Source organism: Maylandia zebra, linkage group LG7, assembly GCF_041146795.1.
Source record: "Maylandia zebra isolate NMK-2024a linkage group LG7, Mzebra_GT3a, whole genome shotgun sequence".
NCBI classification, from domain to species: domain Eukaryota; kingdom Metazoa; phylum Chordata; class Actinopteri; order Cichliformes; family Cichlidae; genus Maylandia; species Maylandia zebra.
In genome coordinates this window covers 20,752,676-20,778,618 of record NC_135173.1, presented here as the reverse complement: position 1 = coordinate 20,778,618, position 25,943 = coordinate 20,752,676, and the positions used below count along the sequence as shown (strand labels likewise).

Sequence of the window (25,943 nt, the reverse complement as noted above, 5' to 3'; positions counted from 1 at the left end):
CTGACGACTATCGGTTCCTTTTGGGAAAGAACAACAGTGGTACCTCAGTAATCAGAACTGATAAATAAGCAGAATCCAAGCGGACTCAATGGCACTGATGAGTAACAGCACCTCTGCAACTTTGAACTGGACAAGACTAAGGAGATGGATGAAATGATACCCCTTTTTAAAAAATAATATAAGGAGATAAGCAAGTTCATACATTAGAGTGATATTTGACTTTTTATTGCATAGCTCCAACAGGTTTTCTTCCCATGAATCCCTTTCTATACACACACACACACACAGCCTATTGGCATACAGTTGCATAGTTCAGTGAACTGTAATAAACCCCCAGGAAGAAAACAAATTCCTGTGGTCCATTACAAGAGAGACTGCAGGTCTTCCGGTACCTGGCTTGTAGTGCATTGGTACAATTAAGTCTTCGAGGACTCCCTGCAGCAGCAGGAGTGGATTTAAAGATCACCTGGTAAAAGGCATTCTAAAATATTTTTTAGAACAGACAAAGCAGTGCATTCAAGCATGCAGTAAGCAACGAGTGACAAAATATTTGTAGGAGTGCAGAAAAATGTACGAGGAATCATTTCATCATAACAGAATAATAATAGCAAAACCTGCAGCTGAAGAGTGCAGAGAACAGCTTTTATGCCTGAGATCCTCCTCTGAAAACGTACCGTCGACTCTTTGGTTTAAGGTTAAAAACAATCAGCCTAGCAAGTCTGAGTTTTGGTGAAGCTAAAAGGCACCTGTGTGAATGTGCAGAAAACTGAGGTGGCTCAGATCTAACAGTCAATACGGTGCTAAAATGTGCAAAATAGGGTCCATGTTCAGTCTCACCTTGCATTGTGTATTTGTCTAATGTCTGGGGAAGAAAGAATAAGACCTTCGAATCCAGTCACACATTAACAGAACTGCTTTTCAGACACTTTAAATAATAACTCTATCAACATCCCAATCAGTAACTGGCTTATTTTAAAGTAACTTGAAAGGATTCTGGTTAACAATCTTATAATCCAACAGCTGCCCGTCTTTGGGATACAAAAAGAATTAAAAAAAAAACAAACAAACCCCCAAACCTAACAACAACAAACAAAAACTTTAGAAAATATTTTTTAGAAATATATTCTTCAAATAAAAACAGGTTCACACATATTTCTATGATCTGACCAGTTTGAAGCCCTGCCCCGTGTCCAGTATTGCTGGTGGAAACCAGTTGAGCTTGAGTCTCTTGAGACATCGCAGGCAGGCGCTGCAGGTCCACAGCAGGTTCAGGCTGCCGCACCACAGCGCCAGCTGGACCACGGGATAGGTAACCCGGGGGAAGTACATGCTCCAGTGATTGGTGACGTCGCTTCCTGTTGGTAGGTGCAGCGTGTAGTCGCCCCAGTGTTTGGAGATGCCGTAAGCAGCAGAAACCGCCCTGCCCCTCTCTGACCACTGGATGTTGCTGTTTGAGTTGCAGTTGTACTCCACCCACTCGGAGGTGAAGTCTCCGAGCTGCGGCAGGTCATGCAGCTCGACGTCCGCCGCTCTGGAGAGCGTCGCTCCCTGGATGGCAACATACAGATTTTCCACCTTCGTAACCGCCTTCACCCATGGCAGAGAGTTGTCACAGTCGAGCACCACAACAAGGCGGGAACAGAAGTTGGTGTTCTTTTCCCTCCACCACTCCAAGATGTGATCCAGATGTAGAGTGTCTCCACCTAAAGATGTGCGCATGAAACAGCTGATTTTATATTTATATATATATATATATATATATATATATATATATATATATATATATATATATAAAAAAATAAAAAATGGGGTGGTTAATCCTTCAAGCTCAGGTCCTCTGCCAGAGGCCTGGGAGAGGTCTCTATTTCTTTTCTTTCTTTTTTTGCATTATCCTACTGCCAGGGTTTTTGCTAGTTAAAAATTGGCCTCTGGGTGGAGTACCTACAGACATATGCATGACTGATTGTACATTTAGGATGTAGTATGCATTAATATCCATTTTCCTAATATTTCTGGCTATTTAATAAACAAAACAGCATTTTATACTCAAATAAATTAAACTTCAATTCAATACTTGGTTAAAAATATATGTTTTTACAACAACCCAGGTTTCCTTTTTGGAAAGTGCCAAACTTTTTTTCCCTTCAAATACATACGCAGGTTTAGAAAAAAGCGAGTCCCAATCATGACTGCTTCAACTTAAAGCCTCTCTCACCTGCCAGCGCCCACTCGCCAGTGCGATGCGTATGGCCACTGTAGAAGATTACGTAGGTGTCGTGGCGTGGGCCGTCTGGGGTACGGAGGTCCAGAAAGGATTTCATCTTGGACTGCAGAGCCTCCAGGGTTACCCCGCTGGTGGAATAGTCACAGCCAAACGTCTCAATCAGGTGGTGGGCAAAGAAGCGCTGCACGTTGTTCAACATACCCGTAGAGCGCCTGTTCAACTCGTGCACCTGGCCTGGAGGCAGCAGCATCGGCTGACCGTCAGGACTGTAACAGGAAGGAGAATTATGCCACTTTCAGAATTCCATTTCATTTGTGCGCACAGAATATCAATGATGTAAATCCAAACATGAATCTGAATGTGGTCTAAATTGGAGAGGTTTCTAATTCTCAGATACAACGCTGGTCCTCTACCTGCAGTAGTTGGTGGGAATGACCACTGCATAGCCCACGCATGTTCCTCCCAGGGTGTTCCCGAGCTCATGGAAGAGTCCATGGAACAGAGACTCCAGGGGCAGAATGAGCAGGAAAGTGCTCACAAACAAACTGTTTTTGGCCTGCTGAGCAAATTTACAAGAGTCACGTAAAGGAAAAAATGAAACAGGAAACAGAATAACCCGTGTGCTGCAGCAGTAAAGCATTTTTGAGACAGACCTACCTGCCAGCACAGAGCACCCACAGCTACCGTGGACACCAGAGTAAAGAACACCAGGCGTTCAGAGATGAGGCAGAAATGTCGCATGCCTTTGGAGGCCATCACCTTGTCCAGGCCGCTGACCTCCGACCAGCACAGCCTCTGGCATTCGCTGAGCTTAGAGTGAAAACCCCACACAGTGATGACAAACACCATGTGGCAAATACCCCAGAAGAGCGCACACACCACGAAGGCTGGGATCGTGCGGTACCACTGTTCCTGGTCTAAAAGTCTCACAGCAGAAAGGACGATGAAGCTCACCTCCACCGCCAGCAGGGGCAGGAGGGAGACCCGGCGCCACAGCCCCCTCCACACCAGAAACGGTTGCCAGCGCTCGGTCACAGAGAGGCCGCTGAAGTAGACATCGAGCAGAGGGTCGCAGATGAGCTGGCTGAAGAAGCAGGAGAGGGCGAACGGGTTGGTGGTAATGTTCAGAGACTTAAAGAACAGCACGGCAGTGATGACAGCGAAGCAGGCCAGGTTGGCGAGCGCCAGGAGCGCCTTCATCCGCAGCGCAACCATGACCGTGCCCAGAGCGACCACGAGCACCATCACGCTCAGGGACTTCTGAATGAGCAGCGCGGTGCTGGCGATCGCAAAGCCAGCTAGCTCCAGGCGCTCCGCGGAGGTCAAGAAGGCAGGGCGATACCTAGCACATCCAACCAGTCTCTCCAGCAGTGCCCACAGTGTCCTCAGAGCCACGCTGGCCAGCAGCAGGTAGTTGGTAACCTGCTCCCTGACGTCGACGTCCAGGGCGGGGGAGTTGAGGAAACACAGGAGACCCAGCAAAAAACCGAACCACAGGTGGAGGATGTTGAGGCTCATCCTCTCCATACTGAAGTAGTAGAGGCCAATGGCTATTCCAAGGACAACCAGGGCCAAAACAAAAATGACAAGAAGAGCGGACTCCGCGCTTGTTTCCCACCGGACATAGAGACCTATGCACAGGGCCACGAGCAGGTTAAGCCCGGACAAGTAGCCTAGCCACCGGACTGATGACCACATGCTCATCTCTCCGTTGACTTCCTCCAGCCGGGTCATCGCTGCGTGAAGGCAGTGACTGACACAGTAACGTAGAAAACGACACATTTTCCTTTTAAATTAAATACCAACGACCTGAAACTAAAAAATGGCATTTAAGTCAGATATTACCCGGTCTGCTATCCGCTGTGACATTCAAACTCGGTTTAGCCAGCGGGCTAACTTGTTGAAAGTAGTTAGCTTAGCTGGCGTTAGCTCCTCAGCGGCACATCTTCAGGACGGTTAGTGTCAGCGGTCAAAACACTCACATCTTGGATGTCACTTGTTTGTATTCTTCCATCTGACGTTTGGCACGATTATAAACGATCGCAGTTGGGTTATTCTGACGCCAGCCAGCGGGACTGTGAAAGACATCAGTTCAAAAAGTTTCACATCAAAACTTTTCAGTCAGATGACAGTCGCCATGATTGTGCTAAGACTACGGTAAGCATAAAGGGTCAGAACTGGTGTTGAAAAGTTCAAACGTCCAAACCGTATTGTTGATGCAGTTTTTTTTCTTTTACTTATTTATTTATTTATTGAGTTCGCTCAGTTAAACTAAGATAAGACCCCCCGCCGCCAAAACAATAGAGTAAACTTTCTCCGTGCTGGCAGGAACTAACAAATGACACATTCAAGGAAGATCCGATTATTTGACCCCTGCATTTAGAAAATCCAGTTTGTTGCCGTTTTTCCCCCGACATGGTTTAGGCCTACATTTTCCCTTGTAGATATTTACAATTTAATTAACTTTTTTTTTAGTAATCGCCTTTTTCCTGTGGACATGGAAGCGGTCTCTTCCATGATTTTACTTCTATCCTCAGGGCACGAGGGGTCGCTAAATGGTTTGACGAGCATGAAAATTATGTGAGTTGCATAGCTTCATATTCCCAAAATTTTAACCCTAGTTGAACGCTTATGGAAGACTTTGGACCAACGTCCCAGTCAGTGCACTCTGCTACTATTATTAAAACACCAGATGAACAATTGCATTTCTGCTTCTCTCCACTACAACTTTAGAGACTTTGGATGAGCATTGTTTAAAGCACACTTAAGTTGTTCTGATTTCTGTGTGGGCTCAATGTGAGACCCTACCAGCCACTCTTTTGACCACATATATGTTTAGATAACCCTTTAGAGATTAGAGGTCTCCCATCACTTTACAGGGGTGTCAAACATATGGTGCGAGGGTCAGAACCAGCCTGGCAAAGACAATAACTGGATGGCTTTGAAGGAGTTCATCTTTGTGTGGTGCATGTAATAGTTAAATAATGAAATTACCAAAAATTCCATCACATCACCAATTTCTTCACCATCTACTGAAGAAATTTTAGTTTTTCTAAAGTGGGTCTGAAAAAAAATCTGAATTAACAAAACGAGACTTTATAAAGTTGTTAAATTTTATAAACCTGATAATTTTAGATTTTATAAATCTGGGCAATAAGCTACAAGAACCTTTTGTTATTTTACACATTCTATCATGAAATTGCACTTTTTCCTTATATTATCATAATCTCAGGGATTAAAAGTTTAGTTAAATGTGTCTGCTCTGACAGAAAGGGGAGTTTCACTGCTCTGGCCTACTCGACGGTCTAGCCCCATCAAAGTGGGCTGTACGGGGCCCACAATGTAAAATAAATATGACATCCCTTCCTTACAAAAATACTAACACTCCTTTTTTAATATTATTAATTAAAAACTCTGCGGCCATGGGGTTTGAATGGTTTTTTTTTTTTTTAAACAAAAAAAGCAAACAACAACTACTATTTCTGTATAGTACTATCAGAGGAAGATGAAGAACTTCTGACCAAGTTGTAAAAGAGAGCCGTGGACGTTCTAAGTTGTAAACAACTGATTTTTTTTTTTTTTAAATATAAAAATCTTAGCACAAAAGAAGGAACACACACCGCCACCTTATATTTACATTCATTTATAAAAGAGAAATACAATGGTACTGTAAGGACACATTGTTCTGCACTGTTGAAAATGCTGATAATGAAGATGATCCATATCATGCAAATAGGCCAAAAGAAACACTGGAAGACAAAAATCACAAAACACGCCCCTTTAAAGTCTGAATATGTACTGTGAATTTTTTTTCTCCTGTTAAAAATCAGGAAGAAAAAACAAAACAGCAGAGATATGCATTAACCAGAAAATGATATGGAAATGGCAAAAGCACACTGCATTACATAAACACATATCCACTAATATGATGGACAAAACAAAAACACAGAAGGCACCTTATAGTTATTATTGGTATCGTTTTGTGGGCCTATCACATTGGTTGTAAAATTGTGAAAAGAAACAACATTTTGTGACACCCTTTGGGATCAATGATAAAGTGCCACTGACAAAAACAAAAAACCAACCAAAAGAAATTCCACACACTAGAAATTCACTTCTTCAGTCACACAGTCTAAGCCACACCCACACATTTAGTCTATTCAGGAACCAGCAGGAACACACAATAACATTTCACCTGGTAGTGTCTTAGCTAAAACCTCCCTGCAGCATACAGCATTTTCAGATCAGACCTCGCTTTCTAAATTTTACAATATTTCACCTTTTTTACAAAAGTGAGTGTAAATTTCTCTCTGTGATTTTTCTAAGGAACTCTGCATCTGCTTTTGTGGAGTGCTGTATTTTCACATCAAAGTTGTAAAACTGTGTCAAAGGAAACTGGTGTAAAGTCACTGACATGCAGTGTTGTACCAATCTGCTGCTTAAGACAAAAAAAAAAAAAGATTAAATGCAACAGCAGGAAAAAGATCATTCAGAATGAAGTCAGTCTTTAAGAGAAGAGCAAGACAAAAACCTTGTACCTACTATGCACTTGTACCTTTTTAAACACAATAAGTAAACACTTAACGTTTCACATTAGTAAACCTACTAATACTACTGTATGGTTCTGAAAATGTTTCAAATGCTACAAATACCATTTTTTTGTTGTTTTTTTTTGGTAAAAGATACACAAAATCATTCATAGAATGCCAAGTTACCAAGGCATTGCCACAATTTACAACACCAATGTTTGACTGTTTGACTATGGATATCTATTTCCAAACAATTTTTTTATGTCTTGGAAAACTAAAATGAACATCAAAAAAAAAAAAAAAAAAAAAGTTTTCAGGAAGTTGAGCTGTATGTGCCAGAAGCAAACACGCCCGTCTACTTATTCCATCTCTGTCTCACCAGTGCAATCAAACCCCCGTCGCGCTGCTTAGGTTTGCTGTATTTGGCTTTTTTGTACAGAGCAGCCTGCGACTCTAGCTTATTTCAAACAGAGACTGAGTACAGAATGTAGACAAGCTGACTTTTGATATTAAGAGGAGCGGGGAGTTCAGAGATCTTGCGGGTATTCGATTTCCAACTCTTAAAAAACCTAACTATTTATCAAAATATATCCATCTTTTGTGTGTGTGCGCGTGCGTGCGCGTGTGCGTGTGCGTGTGTGTGTGTGTGTGTGTGTGTGTGTGTGTGTGTGTGGATATGAGAAAATAATCTGTAAACTTTTCTTTCACACTGTGCAAACTGCATTGTTTTGAGAAGGAGTAGAAGTGGGGTAAGAATGCAGCTGGTTAAATTTGGCAGCGCAGCAGTTGGAGGGGAGACGACAATTAAGCCCTTTTCAGACACACTCTCCATTTACGGTAACCTGGCAGCATCGAAATGTGTCGGCTTCACATCTCAATCAGCATCCTGGTCGCTCTTCGGCAATGCCAATCTTTCTAGGTCAAGCCTTGAAACATTAGCGCGGGCACGGCACAAGTCTGCATGTGTCCCGTGCTTCATTGTGAGCTGCTCAGCTGACCAGAGGATGCATTAAACTTTCAAAAGCGTGGTTACACTTCTAAAAGCTGACACTGATAATACTGTGTGTCAAACCTCATGCTTGTACTGTAGCCTTCTCTCTCACTGTCAGGGGTATATTTGATTTAAAGCATTAGGAATATTAACTAAATATAATTCCATCGCTTTTACAGACTTTTGAAGCCAGCAATGTTATGCTTTCCATGTCTGAAAGGGGCTTTAGGTGGAGAAAAGGGCGGGAGGGTTGCTGGTTTAGCCTAGCTCTGGAGCAAGATGGGATCCTCTAACTCATGAAAGCCGGGGACGGAGCTGCTCTGGCTCTCCCCAGAATCGGAATCATAGGGTGTGTCTGGTAGCTCCGTGAAGCCCCAAGCTAGCTGGTCATCCTCAAACTCGGAACGCGCCTGCATTGTGATGTCTTCACAATCTTCCTCCTCATTGGAATTAAAGTCCTGAGGGATGTAAAGCATCTCAGGGTAGTTGTGTGACACCAGGTCACTGGTGGTGGCCAGAGACACCTTTCGGAAGGCGATGAGATGCATGTGAGAATACTTGACATATTTGTAGCGCTTGAAGCCCAGCGACTCTACCGCGACCCGCCAGCTGCGCATCATGAGGGCGTGGCGGTTTTGGTGAGAAGAGTCAGGCGTGATGATGAGCAGCAGGCCATGCAGCTCCAGCAGCTCATGGGCCTTCTTGCAGCAGATCCAGCGCTGGTATGGCGAGGGGAAGTAGGACAAAAGCAGGGAGAAGACCACCACGTGGAAAAGCTGAGCGGGCAGAGCATCGATGGGGTTATGGAGCTGGCGGAGGAAAGCCTCGACTGCATCACCCGCCAGCTGGAGCGGCTGCTGAAGCTGGAGGTTGAGGAAGTCACACTTGTACACACTCTGAAAAAGCACAAATTTAACACAAATCAGGGTTCAAACTTGATCTATGCCAGCAAACATTTCTACACAGCTCGTTTGTTTTCATGACTTGCAGCTGTTGGGCGTCACTTTTTCTGTGTTCTGCTGATTTTCTTCACATAGTCTAACCACAGCACTGGCAAAGGACATGACTCATTTCTGGTGTTGTTTTTGCTTTATAACGCAAACACCCAAGTGGGAAACTGTATCCATTTCATGTGAATAAACAAATGGTATAAAAGCACATAGTCAATTAAAATGTAAAACAGAATTAATATGCACTCGTACCTCAACCGCAGGCACTATGTCAATACCGACTGTGAGGAACTCGTCAAACTTCAAGAAAGGGTTAAAGCAGCTTCCCACATCAAGAAGGCGCATTTTCCCCAGCTGAGAAATCGAACTGTAGCACAAACAACAACATGCAATGCCTGATGAGTATAATACACAAAATCATATGCATTACACACACTATAGATAACTCTTTGTAATTGCACAGTCATACATAGTACAATAGTACAATGAAATTGGAAAACTGTCCCACATCGGCACTACGTACAACACGACACAACACGGTAACTTAAGTAATAAAAAGAAGAATCAGTGTATGTTTATTGCACATTATTATTACTATAGAGTGAGGGCAGGTCGTAGCAATTCATTTTTCTTGTTTTTTGGACAAAGACTTTATGATATATATGATATAGAGTGTTATCTGTCATACTCATGACAGATAACACTCTTACTTCATCTTACCTGGGGATGGTGCTGTACGGCTGGGCACTCGTAGATGCTGTACCCACACCCATAGCAAGCGTGGCACTTTTCTGATCCTTCTCTAACACTCTTTTCATTCCACCATCCAAAAAGTACTCTTGACAGACGCTGTGGAAGTGGCATCAAAACACTGCGTTTACAGAAGCTCATTTTACAGGCTCAGATTAGTCCGATTTCACCAGGCTCTATAAAACCTAAAAGATGCCCAAAGACCTTTGGGGGCGTTCATACCTGCGACACCATTCAATCCGGCCCTCTCCTTCACACTTTTTGATCCAATGGTTGTCAGCAAGATTCTTCATGGCGAGGGCGTACTCACTCAGTGTCTGCTCATCCTCGCAGTGCTCACGCCAGATCTTGTCAAAGTCGCCCACTAAGTGAGAAAATCAAACCCCCCTTAAAAATAAGGTCAGCAATATCCAAAACATGGCAAAAAACAGCTTCAAGTACTTCAAGTCTTACTCTTGTATGACGACAGAAAAACATTCACAACCTACTTGCAAGTTTTGGTTATCCACTAAATCACCAAAACCGGATCTTGGAAAAAAGGGGGGGGGAAAAAAACGGCTGAAAAATCTCAGGTCACTGCTGGTACTTCAATATTGCCTATGTCTCACTTGTTTCTGCTTGCACAGAAGCAGAATTGTGCATCTAAAAATAATAAATAAATAAAACAAACCCACCCTCAAAACAGTCATTTCACAATAAAAGTTATGTCCACAAAATTTTCCATTTGCAGCTGCTCAGACGTTGACAGCCAGTAGCACAAGCAAACATGCCAACAAGGGAAAAATCCCATGACCAGAAGGGAGAAAAGAAAACTATATAGGAGTTGGTGATAAACAGCAGTGCTTTCAAAACATGACCACTGTGATTCCATGCCAAGCCTACCAGATCATGCTTCGCTTATTAACCAATCATGAGATCTGCTCGCAGGATGACTTCTTTATGCTCTTCTAGGCTCCAAAACAAGCAGCTACTCTCTCCAGTGCTGAGGTCTTATTCAAACCACAAATTAATCCAAGCTCATTTTAAATACACTACCAGGGTTATGCAGTGTTTTATGGTGGTAAAGTAGGGCAGCGCATACACAAATAACACCAAGACTTGACATTTTAATATGCCTGCATTTTACTACGACACTATTTTAACTATTCAAAAAAAAAAAAAAACAAAAAAAAAACAACTTTCCAGGATTTCTTTCATATTTCTGAGCAGTGAAATGGCCAACTGTATAATTTTGATTCAGAGCCGTTCAAATGAAACAAACTAGCCATGCATTCAAGCAGGAGATTAATTCATATTCTTAGTTTATACTGGAAGAAGAAAATATAAAGAAATCTTGCAAACCGTTGTGTCCTGGCCATTGACTCATCCAAAGATTTATTTCCTCTAGATATTTTAAATTTACCTCTTGTGCACTCCTCCCACATGGATTCCCTCACTATGCACAGCACAACATCATCACCAGAACAAATCCTAGCTTCTGTAGGATTTGTAGTTAAATTTAAAATTCAGAGGACGTTAAAAAATACATCTTTCATCAATACATCTTTCAACTGCTAACTCAAATATGGAGTTAACCGCACTGATTGGGCTGTAAAATAAGACAACAGATGCTACGTATGCATGCTGATGAGCTGAGATCGGGGTTTTCCAAACTTCCTTTTTTTTTTTAAATTGAAGCAAGACAGATGGTTGGATGCTTATGAACTGATACAGTGATTGCAACTAAAAGATCCATTACCTCCTCCCATTTCATCTACTTGAACACAAACATCAGAGCATGTGGTTGCATTGTGTTTTGCATAAAAAGGGCCAATAATGATTTGGTCATTTTATTTGTATGTTGTTTCAAGGCTTGCCAAACAAAGAGACATTAATACCCACCAAATTAACAAATCAAAGAAATCACAGTAATCTGCTATTAAACAGACACTTTGTTGCTTCTTTAATCATCCCCAAATTGCCTGAAATAAAACTCATTAGAGTGGTAAACAAAGAGACAGTGTTTTCCCTTGTGACCAAAATGAGAATATTTATCAAAAAATAAAAAAGGAGAAGACTCATGCTTGTCTCTCATATGTAGTGGCCCCAATAATTTAAAGAAAGTGAATGATTCACCTTCCACAAACTTGCACAAACTTCCTTCTTTACATGACGTGTGTGCAAAGAAACAGCAGGAAGCAACAGCCACAGACAGGATTTAACCTGCTGTGTCGTCTTTGTGGTTTTTCTCCTGGCAAAAAGTAAGACGAGGTTCTTTTCCCCAATCTCAGCTCCACAGTTGAAGATCTCCTTTGGCTCTTTTATCCTTCAAGACACAGTTAAACCTCCACTAGAAAGGGGGGGGGGGGGGGGGGAGTTCTGGCCTATCCCAATGTGCCTTTTAATTAAATTATTTTCGCTGTCTGGCTCTGAACGGTAGCAAATCTCAGAAACAACACTAATTAGGTTGTATAAATTGCGGCAACTGTTTGCTCAGTCTACAGAGTTATCTTTTATTGACAACCGGGAGCCAATCGGAAGTTACTCTTTTTCTTTCACCAGTCAAATGTCACATGTGTGTTGACTAGGTTTGAGAGCGAGAGATAAGATGTTGTTTGCAGAAGAGCCTTGTGTAAGCTGCCACAATTTATTTCTAAGGAGCTTTAATCAAGGCCTCGCTTGCTTGGTGCAACCCGCTGCTGTCGACTGGAGTCTGCCACCACAACAGCTAATCAGAAGTAAAAAATAAAAAAAAAAACCTTACAAATCCGTGATTACCGGATTAACCGCTAACTTTTTAACGTTACTTCAACATTTGTGAGATAACTAACAGTATCAGCCCATAGGCTGCAGGGCCACAGAGAAACAGAGGGGCCCACTGAGGCTGCTTACCCTCCCTGTATTTCCTACGCAGTTTTCTGTGGACGTTTTTGACGACTCCCGACAGTTTCTCCTGCTCCTTCTTGCACGGTGCTTCACTTGGAATTGGCACGTAGAATAGCTCCGACTGGTTTTCCGTCTCCCCGGTCTCGACATTGTCCCTGGGGTCCATAGCACCGCACCACCGATGTTACCCTCCGCCAGTCGTTTCCCCTTTTCCAGGCTGCAACCCGACCGGCGAACCGGCGCACGAGCCAACAACAGGGAAGCCGATTGGCTACCTGGAGCATACACGCGTCATAAACTGACAGCGCGTCGTCCAATCACAGGCGTGGAAGCATTCTTGAGCTGGCGTGCGTGCTGCGAAGCGTTCAGGTGCATTTGGAAATCTGTAAATTGCTGAAAAATCGTAAACAACACATCAGACAGTGTTGTTTTGTGTTTTGCAAAAGTTTTTATCTACAAAAGAAAACTAAACTTTGTTTTTTAGCCAACTGATTTATTCGTTTAACCCCTAAAACTATTCAAAGATAGTATATTACAAAAAATGTATGTTCTTAGACAATATCCCACTGAACTGAATAACTTTTTGTGTGTTTTTGTCGTTGTTTGCTTTCTTTTATTAGTTCTCCAATTAAAATATTGGACATGTGTTGAAGAAACTACTGGAAGCCCTTCCTGTAAAATAAATTTGCTAGCATTATGTATACAAACCTTGTTCTGAAAAAGTTGGGACACTGTATATTATGCAAAATGACATCAACGTCATCATTATCACAATATACAGTATCACCAACAGGTGATGAGACTCTGGAGAAATCTCTGTGTGCAAGGGAAGAGGCTGAAAATCAAAACTGGATGCCCTATGGCAGCACTGTCATGTAAATCACTGCACAAGCTCAGGAGCACTTCCAGAAATATCTCACTGTGAACATAGTTCAACGTGCCATCCTTATATATCATTTCCCTTCTTTGCATGAAGCCAAACGATTTTTATATTATAACAGACCCATATATAGGATCTAGTCCCCCGCCTCCAACCCCCATCATGATTTAAGACAGGGTGACTGGAGAGGATGTTCTGTCCTGTTAAATGGGATAGTGTAAGAAGGATCATTTCTAAAGCTGTACAGATATTAAACCTTTGAAAAGATGATGCAATGTTTTCTAAAATAGGCTAAGAATTTGAAAACCCACAAGTGATGCCAATCCATGGTTATTGTTTCTGGAAATTGGCTTGGAAAATCCTGATGGAGAGCATTATAGTCTGAGATGGTAATTTGACTCTGGCTAATGAAAACAAACTGACACTGTCTGAACAACAGGGGAAAAAGTTAAATACCATATATGTCAATGCTGTTTGCAGGACAACATCTATTATTAACTGCATGTTCAGTCATTTCAGAATATGAGGTAATGCCTTACGGTGGACACTGTGTAACCCCAATGAAAATAAAATAGTCACTAAATCCACATTGGTAGTGGACTTATTACATCTGTGTTCAGCAGAACCATGTCCACATGGACTCGAGGTAATAACAAATATTAGAAATCTACAGTTTTATCACAGGGACTACATTCTACAACATGAATAAAATTTTAGATGCCTTCCTGTTGTGTGTGGCTGATCATGTCCGTCCCTTTATGACCACAGTATTCCTATTTTCCAGTGGACGCTTCCAGCAGGATAATAGAGCTCAAAGCTCAAATAATTATAAACCAGCTTCTTGAACATGACAGTGAGTTCACTGACCTCAGATGGCGTCCACAGTTACCAGATCTATGTCCAATAGAGCGTGCAACAGAATATTCACATCATAGATATGCAGCCAACAAATCCACACTAACTGTGTGACGCTATGTTAATAGGGACCAAACTATCTGAGCAGTGTTTCCAGCACCTTGTTGAATCTGTGAATTGAGGCAGCTCTGAAGGGATAAGGGGAGTCCAACCTGATTTTAGTACAGTGTACTTTATGAAGTGTCTGAAGAGGGTGTCTATTTATTTTCAGTTTAAACACAGATTTCATATGAAGTGAGGACAACTGTAGCTTTATTTAAACTTTTGTTGTAGTTATAAATTGTATCCAAGTAAAAACACCTAAAAAGAGGTCAGATAGGCACCTGTTAGTCTGACAAAGACGACAGTTGCCTGACTATCTTTCACTTTGTAAAAGTTATTAAACAATCCAAGAGGTATAGGGTTTAGTCAACATGTCAGCCATGCTAATAAAACTGCATTGCTATTGCTCTAAAGGGTTTACTTCTGAGAGAAACACCTTTTTAGGTCAACTAACTGGGTAGTTTCATGGCTGCAAACTAAACAAAGTCAGTGAGCTTCCAGACAAAAGACAGCATTACAACGTGTTTCACATGATACCTTGGAACCATCCTGTCTTTATTTAGAAACACTTCAAATCAAAAAGAAGCCCCTGTTTATACCTTTTGTGTGTCCGGCTTATAAATGTTATGGTGTTTCTTTTTAAAAGGGAACGCTAATCCTTTTTTCCCTGAAGTCATACAGCAGCTGTGTTCAGCTTGCACAGCTAAAAGTCAAAGTTGAAAACAAAAGTTATGGGTCCAAGTGACTTGATTTCTATCTGGGTTTATTCATTCATCCCAGGAACTTCAATGACCCCACTCAAACCATTGGGGTGAGTGTGACCTGGCCAAAGAAGATACTAAACGCTGAGTTGCTCCCGGTGCGTTCACTGGACTGTAAATGTTAGTTAAAAAGCACTTAGATGCAGGAAAAAAGTGATGTAACTCAGTATCATGTGTGTGTGTGAATGGGTGTGGCATACGGTGTTTTGACAGCTTGAGCAGAAAAGCACCATTTAAGAACCATTTACCTCACCTCAGGTGACCTCAGTCGGTCACATGATGGATTGGGGAAAGGTCTCATAGTGGTTTCAGCCCTTAATCCCTGGTAACAGTAATGACTCATACCTTTTACCAGAGTCTAAATACTTGGACCCTCTACCATTTTTTAGAACCGAAGAAGCCTCTTGGATGATTAGAAAAACATCATCACAAACCCAAAGAAATCCAATTTCCTTCCTTTCCTTAGTCTCTCAAGACTACCCTGACCTGGATGAACCTGCACATGGATACTGATTTTAAGGCTACACCTAAAAACAAAAAACATGCGCATGACATCTACACTAAAAAATAAATGTAGTATAACAGAAAAATATTTCATTTTTTTAAAGCATGATCGAAAAATTAAAATTAAAATTAAACATTCTCATTAGCTTCAGTGAGTAGTGTATTTCACCTTGAAAAAGCTGCAGAACTGATCAATGTAACCATTGTAATGTAGGTTTTATGTACAGTGAAGCATTGAGAATAATGACTTATGACAGCAAATGTGTGTGATATCTGCCTAACTGTGTCTTCTTGAGCTTAATTTGGACTTCTGCTGGAAATCTACTTCCTAACTCACGATGTAACCGGAAGCCCCTTTTCCCCCTACGCCACATCCATCCACGCTGTTCGAGTCGATGCTGCGACACCCCGACATGTAGTTACATTTCGGTGGGCTTGCAGCAGGTCGCGCGGAAGGTTATGGTGCAGGGTTAAAGGAGTTTACAGTATAAGTAACAGCATAGATCTCCTGCAAAAATCAGTCTAAATCATGCATTAGTCATCACTGGAAGAAGAATTGGGTATCACATCAGTACCATGTACACTCTGAAAACCTTTAAAATCAAACATATTGTTTTTTTTAATTATTATTATTACATTTTAATTCAGCCCATTGTGTTGTCATTTTTAACTGGTTACTTCTCTTCTCGGCAGCAGAGCCAAACCAGAGATATCAAGTAGAGGCCCAAACAGGCAAAAAAGTCATAATGGTATGCCACAACTAAAAACACCACCAGCAGGGTTGCATATAGCAGTGATTTTGCAATATTGCTACAGGAAAACGTGTCTGTCCAGGACAAAACACTCTGACCCATGCGCTCCTCTGCAGGGGAAACAGCAGCATTGCTGTCTTCAAGCTTCTCCTGAAGGCAACTGAGGTGTTGTTCTTCATCGTGATATTCAGTGATGGGCGGCATAGTGGCAGACAGCAGTTTGGTTCTGCTTAGACGGGGCCTTTTGCTCACAGTGCTCTTGTCTTCGTGGGACCATCCTCCTGTGCCGACGGCCCTCAGGCAGTGCATGTACAGCTCCACCTCATCGCCCGAGTCCGACTCTGCTGAAGCGCTGTCCTGGCTTGTTTGATCACTTTCAGGTTCATCCGTTAAAGCGCCCCCCTCTGCAGCGGCACAACCATTTCCATCTTCTGACTGAGCTTTTGTGGTGTGAAGACATTGTTTTTCAGTTTGAATGTGTGCACTTTGCTCTTCTCCTATACTTTCTTTCACTGGTACGCTCTCGTCGCCATCCTTCAGCCCACTGTGCACCAGAGCAGATAAAACCTCTCCATCCTTGCTTCCTGTAATTTCTAACTTCTCTTCCAAACACAGTTCTGGATCTTTTTGTTCCTGTTTCGCCACACGTGAATGTGATTCTACAAGCTCCGCCTCTACTGCTCTGTAATTTAGGAATTCGTAACGTGGATCCAGCTCCTCTCCGTTTCCCTCCTTTGGTTCTTTCTCCCACTCTGCTCCGCCTTCACCTTCCTTATTCAAGTTTATTTTCCCATCTCCCTTTATCTCCTCGTTTTCTTGGATGTGTGCCCATTCAATACTGACCTCTTTTCCTGCAAAGTGTTTTTTTGTGTGCAGCTCTGTCTCTACTGGTCCCTCTGTTTCTTGTACTTGGTTCTCCTCAGTTAATTCTTCCCTTCCACCTGTTTTGTTCATCTTTATGACTTGAGCACATTCTACCTCAGTACTGGCACCATCTTCTCCAGAGACAGCCTCTCCGATTGTTTCGCTGTCCTCTTCTACTCCTGTCACTGCCCTCCCCTTGACAAATTCCTCATTTTCAATTTCTTTTTCTCTTACTTCACAGACGCCCGGATTTAAATATACTATCTCCCTTTCTTCTTCGTGTATTAAAATGTTGTTTTCTTCTTCTTTAACCATCATTTCCCAGTCCTTCACTTCAGTGATTTCTCCTAAACAGAGAGCCTCCTCCTTAGCTTTGATTTTGCAATGCTCTGTTTTTTCCTGTGTCTCTGTAGTCACGCATTCAGCCAACTCCCCTGTTACCTCAGTTTCACCAGAGGATTTTGATTCATCTTTGAGTGAGCCGTGTGTCATTTTACTGCCTTCTCCCATGTTGTTAGTTTCTCCTCGAGCTTCCAGAAGTGTCTCGGGTGTTGTGAAATCTGATTTCTCCACAAGTTTGCAGTCAGGAACAGTTGCTTTTGTAACTGAATTGTCATTGTGGTGCAAATTCAACTTATGCAAGTCTTCACATGGTTTAACCTCACTAAAAGATGCGTTACCAGGACACAGAGCTTTGATTAACTCACATTCATGGCGTTTTTCTTCTAAGTCGGCGCTCTGTTGGTCAGGTTCTTCATTAACATGTCCCAGCAGGTCCCCAGAGCTTTCAAGTTTTACAAATGATGTTTGCGGACTGGTCCTGACTTCATGTGTATCGCTTTTTGCGTGCGTTTCATCCAGATTAGTTTTATCATGTGTACATGGATTCTCTGGGAGTGGACACTGTGTTGTGTCTGCTGTAATTTGGCCTTGGGGGTCATGTGTTACACTGTCTTCCTGTGCTTCTCCCCAGGGATGTAAACTCTCAGCCGGTATTTGTGGATTCAACAAATCTGCTTGCGATAAAATGTTTACAGTCCCAGGACAGCTTAATGTGTCTTCTAAACAAGTTTGTGAACCCTTAAGTGTGCTTGTGCATCTCCGGTCTGTATTTTCAGTCCCAGCCAGAACCTGCAGAGTCTCTGCATTTAATGTCAGACTTAAACTTGCTTCTTCTTCTTCTTCTTCTTCTTCTTCTTCTTCTTCTTCAACACGATTATTGCATGGTGCTATGTCTGTGCATTCCTGGTTTGATTTCTGGTTATTAATCACATTTCGAAGTGCTTTACTATTGTTACTTTTAATATCTGTTGAAACAGTGCAACTAATCTGTCTCATGCCAGTGTGAGGATGTAAGCCTCCAATATTCAGTGTAGCCCGTGCAGGATTTTCCCAGCCAGCTCCTCTCTGACTTTCACTTCCCACTCTGCCAAACACCTGGTGATACAGCGGAGCCACCACAGTGCCAAATGTGAAGCTGCTGGTCTGGCCAACAAGGCTTTCATTTCTCACTGCTGTTCTGCTAATGTATTCATGACCCATGTCTGCCTCCTGACTACTGTCCTGAGATTTGGTATGTTGCTGTTCTGCTTGAGCAAAATTATCAAACAGGTCATCTTGGATGTCCGTGGCACTCTCACCTTCTGCTAATGTGACTGAGGCAGCCAAAGCAATGCTCTCAGATTTCTCTGGCTCGTTCTCAGACGTTCGGTCAAGTGCTGGTGACAAAACATGTGAAACACTGAGGAGGGGTTTGCTGCACTTTGCTTGGGAACCTTCTGGTTTGCGGTTGCTCTCAGCAAACAGTTGCACATCTGTATGGCTTTCCTTTGGGATTTCTTCTCGAGCTGCCTGTGGTACCCCTGGAGGTGATTCGTCTCTATCTGCGTTGTTGGCGTCTCCGTTTCTTTGAGCAAAGTAGTCCCTCACCCGGGCCATCCGTGCAGCCTTTCTGCGACTCCTTTGGCTGTCGTTTACTCCACTCTCAATCTGTCCACCAACACAGATAGATTCATTTCAACAACATGCCCCTTAAAGAAAACCAAGTGAGGTAAAATTTAAAGCTGCATTTCTCACAACAAGAAGACATTAAAAAAAAAACAAAGCATGCCTGACTAAATGTAATTGAAACTGTGAGAAAGCACAAACTGCAAGTATCACTTCTTATTTATTTTTTTTAGGTGCACAGCACATTATGTTATACTGGTGGTACCCAACTCCAGTTATGTGACCCTCTCTGAAAAAGTGCACCAGGGTCATGTTAAGCTCTCTGCTCCTCCTGCACCTCACAGTCATACCGATCCTTTAAATGCCTTTACACTGCTAATAATACATCATATATGTAGAAAACTTAACCCTAACCCTAACGCAGGGATGTCAAACTCATCTTACATTATGGCCCACTTCAGTGTTTCGTGGGCCTGACCAGTGAACTACATGTTTAATCCCTGAGATATTATTAAAAAAAAGGTACAATATTAATAATACATCTCATTTTTTTCTACATGATAAAGAAACGTTGCTGTAAAATGAAAAGAATCTGTCAGCACTACTCTTTGGGTTGTAACGAATGTTCAGAATTACAATAAAAGGATAGGAGTCTTTGCTGGGCCGATTGTGGCCCCTGGGACTTATGTTTGACACCCCTGCTTTACAACATTTTGCATGTGAGGATTTACAATGTCAGGACAGAACTGGAACTGTTGCGTCATCAGTCATATCGGCAACATTTTTTTTCCACTCACCAGTAATTTCTGTCCATGTTCCTCTGACATTCCTGACTGATCATTCTTAGATTTCAAAGTGTCACCCTCTAGTCCACTGTTGGCCACATCTGGAGACAAGAAACATTTTATCTATGATCCTGCTGGGCTATCAACGCAGTTTTCTTCAATTTCAGGTCATTTCTTCATTTCACAGTGGGGAAAAGGAAAATTTTCACCTGCTGCAATATTTCCCTGTGTTGACGACTCCTTTCCTGAACTGTTTTCCACGCTGGAGTTCGAACTGTAATAAGTTAATTAATTAAAAATGCGATCAGTCAGGGTTAATTCGCTTTTCTTTTTCACGTAGCTTCAGGTGATTATCGTCAATCAACAAACCACGTAAGGTGACAGTGCTGAGATACACAAATTGTTTTGATTAAAAAGTGTTAAATTGTTAAAAACTTGTAAGTATTTATATGTGTGAGATGTGAAATTGTGTATTTTCTAACTGTGACTGTTGTCCATTTCACAAAGTCTAGATTGGTTATAATGTAAAAAAAAAAAAAAGAAAGAAAGAAAAGAAGAAGAAGCATATTTCTTCTATTTATATGAGTTATTCAAATTATAGACCTCACATAGTCATCACCAAAAAAACTTAAGTTACAAAACTAACTAGCAAAGGACATTTTTAATGAATAGTCGATATTTAATTCAAGGCAGGAAATGGCCTTTACAATCTTCCATAACAAGCATAATGGACATTCCCCTGACCATGCACAATTCCTATAATTAAATAAACCTAAAAAATGTGCCTAAAAATGTTTTATGAAATCACTTTGTATTCTCACCTGGCTGTCTTGAGGCAGCTTTTCTTGTTCACGTTTTCCTTCTGTGGCTGATCGTTTTCCTTTGTTCTGCGGAAACATGACAGCACGTAGTTCTTGTTGGCGTTGTTGGCCCAGAACGTCCCCACAGGTGTTTCATACCGCAGACAAAAGTCAACTCTGGCCCCCTCTTCCCGAAATGGAGGCCACAAAGTGAGCGTGAATGAGAAACAGTCCGTCAGCCCATCGCTGGAACCAGGGATGTACTCAGCCAGGAGGTCAAAGTGGCTGGACCAGCAGTCCAAAGTTGTTCGAACATATATCGCCTTAGTGAAGGAGATGTTGAGGACGCGCACCACCGCTTTTACTATTGTGGTCCCTGGAAGTAACTCAATTTTTTCCAGCTCTACTTTCTGCTCCTGGACCTTGGTCAGTAGCTCCTCGGTTAATAACGGGAGGGAAAAATTAAGAGGTGAAAGAATGTATTCATCTTCATCATTGCCTTCCCCATCAGATGTGTCGTATCCTGGCAGTTTGGGCACGTCCCACGTGTCGAACTCCTTCACTTGAACCAAATTGAGGCCTTTGGCATCTGCGAAGGAAACTCTCCTGGAGCCACACATGGGAGGCTCAGGCTCCGAGTCCTCATCAGACACAGAGCTCTTTCTCCGTGGGAGAGGAGAGGATTTAGGCCTGAGGCCGATGACCACCTCGCCCTCATCATCGTCCACGTCCCAGGAGCTGAGGACTGGGACTCCTAAGAAGTTACAGGCCCCAGACCCTCTTGGCTGCCCCCAAAAATCCATGAAGCTCTCTGTGAGAGACTCAGCGTGAAAATGAACTGCGCTGCTTCTGGCAACTGACATTCATGCTCTGACTTAACAGATGGAGTCAAATTACAGATGACATTGTTGCGAGGGCCAACACTATAAATAGGCCAGAAGGGACTTAAACTATGTGCAGTAGTCTAAGTCTTCTCCTGAAGAGAATGTATGACCCAGTGCCGTATTTGTTTTTTTGTTTTTTGAGGGCTTGTATGACCTAATCTAAACTATAAGTTGATAATCATCTAAGTTTCTTATTACAAAACCACCCCAAAGTCTAAATATTTTGTGGACATCTTTGTAGAATCCATGACTCCCAAAGGAGTTATAATGTTATTTTTACAGCCACATGGGATTTACCATGGAAACTATTTATGTTTTGTTACTTCTGGCCCACAACGGGCTCCATTGCACTTGCATCCTGTTTAAAATCATTTCAAATCTGTGAATATCTGATAATTTAATAGCTGTGAAAGTCTCAAGGTGAGAAACAGTCATTCCACATTAGATTTATCTATTATCCACCTATCACATTGGCAGATACCATGATACAGTTTATGGCTCTAGTGTGTAATATTTCCTGTATTTATCTTATAGGTGACAAATTTGCATAATTGCCAAAAAAGTGGTGAGCGCTTAATATTAGTGAGTAAAACATATTGTTTAACAATGAATAAGAATGAATGGTAAGCACTTGATTGATTCGTATGAGACAAGGCTTTTGTCCAGGCTGTTAGAGGATGTGATGCAGACAGAATACCTTTATTGCAGTGCTCAGTCGTGGAAGGTAGGGTGAAAATAAACCATGAATACAGAGGAAGGAAGCATCATGCTACATATTATTGACACTTTTTACAATATAGAAGAAAAAAGCAGGAAGTGATTTTAACCATGTACCTGAGACAGAGGAGAGCAGCATCATTATAGAACAAAACATGAAGCAGTATTTACTTTTAAGACAAGTATTGTATTTTGTATGCATTCATTTATTTTTCTTTGTTCCTTTTAAACATGTTCTAAGAATTTGTAACTCAGTAAACATCCGATAAGGGCAGCCCGACAGATGTTTACTGTAAACATTATGTATCAGTAGGTAATGGATAATAGATAGTGATTTGTAAATGAATGTAGATAATATTATACTACATTATATTTCAAAATAACTAGGCAGCTCATGCTCTTTCTCTTGATCATACTTTTTTTAATAGCTAGAAATCTTTTTGAGGTCAACTTGAAAGAAAGGCAGATGAGAAAAGTAATGAGGTCAGAGGTCAAGCATCACATGATATTTCAGTGCAGACTATAGTGTGATATTTAGCGTCCTCATATAGCAGCATCATTTCCTAAATGTCACCAATACAAAGGCAGTAGAATTTTAAGTGCAGTTTTAAAGATAAAAGTTATGAAACTTTGACCTTATTTGACTCTGAAGAAGAGGCCAGACGTCCCCAGTAAAGCGATATTTAGAATTCCCATATATCATTCCCTATATGCTTATATGTAGTCAATATAGGCATATAGGGAATATTTAGAAAACATAGTTTCTCACATTTTTATTTTTTATTTTATTATCTATTATTATTATTTATTTTCATCTTTACAAGGTACTTTCTATATGCTGATAATACACATTACACTTATAAGAATCGTAGTTTCTAATTTATAAGGCTTTTTGTCCATTTTAAAGACCTTGGTGGATGGAAGTGAAATTTTAATGGGTTATTAATATGACCCCACTCAAAATTCATTCAAACCTTTTCGAGCTCTATTTGGTGTATAACCTCCTTGGCGGCAGTAATAACTGCAACGAATGCTGTTAGAACCTTTTCCAGCATCCTTACTAACTCTTCCTAAATCTTCTGAGGACACACAGACCTTGTCTAAGCTCTTACTCTGTGGTGTTGCTCTGATTGCCAAAGTCATCCTGTCTTCCCTCTCCCAGAAAATCAACTTGAGGTTTCTCTATCTCAGGAACCCCGGTCTTGTTTGGAGGAACAGCAACGAGCACAACGACTGGTTTGTGAACCGAGTCCTTGGCTCAGGTGGAGCCACAATGCCGTCTGCAGGACACGTAGAGGAATAAAATGAGGGGACCTCATCACATTATGAGCCTTAGTGCATCACAGTGGGTTGGTTGCTGAACTGAAAGAGAGTCACACACAATCAAGGCTAGGACACCACCACCCTTTAGGTTTCCAGTCTCCAGTTGTGAAAGAGTGAAACAGTAAAAGAGTTTAGAAAAACAAAAACAAATAAAAGAACTTGTTTCAAATCCCTAAATGATTTTATAATGAAACAGAACAAGCTGGAGGCAGAACAAATATAAGATGTGAATACACACGACACTAGTAGTATTTAATGATGTATTGACTTTTAATTCCATGGTGTTTTCCAACTGTTATTATATCCATATTGTGATTTTGATACTTAATTGCTTGTAAGGTGTCCTTGAGTGTCTTGAAAGGTGCCTATATATAAAAAACACATTATTACCTTTTTCATCCAAATTGGAAGGCAGGTAAATATTAATCCAGTAGGTGGCAGAAAGTTACCTTGGTAACAATATACACAAGTCAGTCATTACCTGCTATGAAGTCTAATCTTGTACTTTTTGTGAAGATGTACAAGTCCATTTCCCTCAGCTGTTACTTCTGTGAATATACACGATGTAAAAGGCTTCTTTTTAACACGTTTTATTGTGCATTATTGCTATAAATATTTTTTAAGCTAACACATTAATTCTTTGTCTGGATTATTTGAGGGGAAACTAAAGGTTTCTGAGCCTTTCCTTGCGATCCCTCATACCAACAAGAGATAAATTACAAGGACGTGGCTGTCTGGCCTTTAGTCCTCACCCTCGTCGAGGACGTTTATATGATAAAGGTGGCACGCTGAGAGTAAACATTTTTTTAAAATAAATCCATAATGATTGTGCAGAACTGTCTTCCACAAAGTTTATTTTGTCTCAGACATGTCGAGAGTTATTCAAAGTGTTATTTGTCAGTTTGTCAGCTGCGTGTCTGCACTCTAGGGTATACTGCATTCATCAGCAGGCTAAATTAAACACTTCTATTTGTTTTTATGTACTGCTGTGTTTTTTTTTTTTTTTTTAAATTTTCAAATGTGCAGATGCAACTGTAAATAGCTCTTTGATAAGAGTTTGACAGTTGTGTGGTTAGAGAGCCCTTTTTTCAGACGTCTTAGATACTGAATATCTAAATAAAGTAAAACTATACTTGTCTTCTCTAAGAAATGTAAAAAGGACTCTTTGTTTTTCATTTAAGGCAATAAATGATGTGTGTTAGGGGGCGTTTTGCTTATTGCACTGTGCACATCTATGAATATCTCAAAGAAAAATAGTGTCAGGATTAAAAAAAAACAGGTAGCTGGGAAGCACAACGCTGTGTGTGCTGTATGCACTAATGTGAATAATACATGTTCTATAAATGTTTGTATTCTTACAATGTAAATGACATTAATCAATTCAAATTTTAAGAGGAGATTTTTTATATTGCAGGAGACTTTTGCCGGCACTTTTATGTTTTAAATATATTTGTAGCGCCGGCTGATTTTATAATATTGTTTTTCCTGCTCACAGTGCTGTGACTCCTCCCCTCGAGGTAGTCACACAACTCCATCAGTTATCTCTCATCCACACTCCAAACTGCCTAGTTGAAGACACCAACTCTTCTTGGCTGCTCTGAATTCAGCTGTTCACCTTAACGGTACGAAGCTTTTGTTCGTTTTCAGTAGGAGAGCTTAGATTGTACTTCCTGTGCATTTCAGGACTTTATATGAAAACTTAAAGTCATGTTTTATGTAACAGGATATGTGTTTAAACTATTGTTAGGGAGCTTTTTATTAGCTTTGCCTTTGTGCAGTGGTAAGATATGTTGACTAATTTTCTTTAATGCCTATACATGTTATAATCTATAGATCGATTTTCTGGATACATCCGGTTACAATCAATCATTCTGACTTTTGATGGTATTAAATGATTAAATCTTACAGGGTATTATCGTTTAAATGTTAGGAAGTCAATAACAGGTCAAAAAAAGCATGCACTGATGTTTTTTATGATTGGCATTCATTAAAATTGTTGAAATCTTTACTTGAAAGTCAAAAATGTATCTATATTTTTTTTGTCAGCAGTCCTCTAAATATTATCTGCAGCATATTTCAGCCTATTTTAGGCCTTCCTTGAAACATTTTATTTTTGTTTTGGTTGTAAGAATATTTTTTAATTAGATTTTCTTTGTCCTGTCTTTGAGATTTTCTTTTTTTCAAATAGCAGTAGAAGTTTGCAGCTTACATCTTTGATAACCAGCTTCTTTTATGATGTTAGCTGAGATGCCAGAGTCCCCTCTCAGTCCCACAACAGCCCGTCAAAACCCAGCCAGCAGCCTCCTCAGTCACACAGACAGTAGTGGAGGGGAAAGAGTCGCTAATGGGAACGCTGGCACTCTGAGTGGCGACGACTGGCAGACTCTTCAGCATAAACAGGTACGTGTGTGTCCTGCTACTCCTTCATCGTGCCCCTCATCCTCCTTTTCTTCATCCTTC

At 41.2% G+C, this 25,943-nt stretch overlaps 3 protein-coding genes and 1 long non-coding RNA gene across 6 annotated transcripts; 1 reads left to right on the top strand and 3 right to left on the bottom strand.

Moving 5' to 3' along the window:
* Positions 1-209: 209 nt before the first annotated feature.
* tmem168b (transmembrane protein 168b) lies at positions 210-4,752 on the bottom strand. 3 transcript variants are annotated; one of them, XM_004563843.5, is made up of 4 exons: positions 2,882-4,752; positions 2,638-2,783; positions 2,216-2,490; positions 210-1,703 (listed from the first exon to the last, which is right to left on the bottom strand). In XM_004563843.5, the coding sequence occupies exons 1-4, from the start codon at positions 4,004-4,006 to the stop codon at positions 1,156-1,158; spliced, it is 2,094 nt and encodes a 697-aa protein (XP_004563900.1). In that variant the 5' UTR covers positions 4,007-4,752; the 3' UTR covers positions 210-1,155. The 3 variants fall into 3 exon arrangements, with proteins under 3 accessions (XP_004563900.1, XP_004563901.1, XP_004563902.1); XM_004563844.5 differs by having other exon boundaries at positions 2,638-2,780; positions 2,882-4,750; XM_004563845.5 differs by having other exon boundaries at positions 2,638-2,780; positions 3,179-4,750.
* Positions 4,251-25,856, top strand: LOC143419413 (uncharacterized). The gene is made up of 3 exons (XR_013099369.1): positions 4,251-4,381; positions 24,979-25,105; positions 25,726-25,856. It is a non-coding gene; the product is annotated as an uncharacterized LOC143419413 (long non-coding RNA).
* Positions 5,852-12,572, bottom strand: samtor (S-adenosylmethionine sensor upstream of mTORC1). The gene is made up of 5 exons (XM_004563842.4): positions 12,316-12,572; positions 9,667-9,808; positions 9,415-9,543; positions 8,947-9,061; positions 5,852-8,640 (listed from the first exon to the last, which is right to left on the bottom strand). The coding sequence occupies exons 1-5, from the start codon at positions 12,473-12,475 to the stop codon at positions 8,008-8,010; spliced, it is 1,179 nt and encodes a 392-aa protein (XP_004563899.3). The 5' UTR covers positions 12,476-12,572; the 3' UTR covers positions 5,852-8,007.
* Positions 14,286-21,399, bottom strand: ppp1r3ab (protein phosphatase 1, regulatory subunit 3Ab). The gene is made up of 4 exons (XM_004563841.4): positions 20,581-21,399; positions 19,969-20,033; positions 19,772-19,860; positions 14,286-19,016 (listed from the first exon to the last, which is right to left on the bottom strand). The coding sequence occupies exons 1-4, from the start codon at positions 21,360-21,362 to the stop codon at positions 16,086-16,088; spliced, it is 3,867 nt and encodes a 1,288-aa protein (XP_004563898.2). The 5' UTR covers positions 21,363-21,399; the 3' UTR covers positions 14,286-16,085.
* Positions 25,857-25,943: the final 87 nt, after the last annotated feature.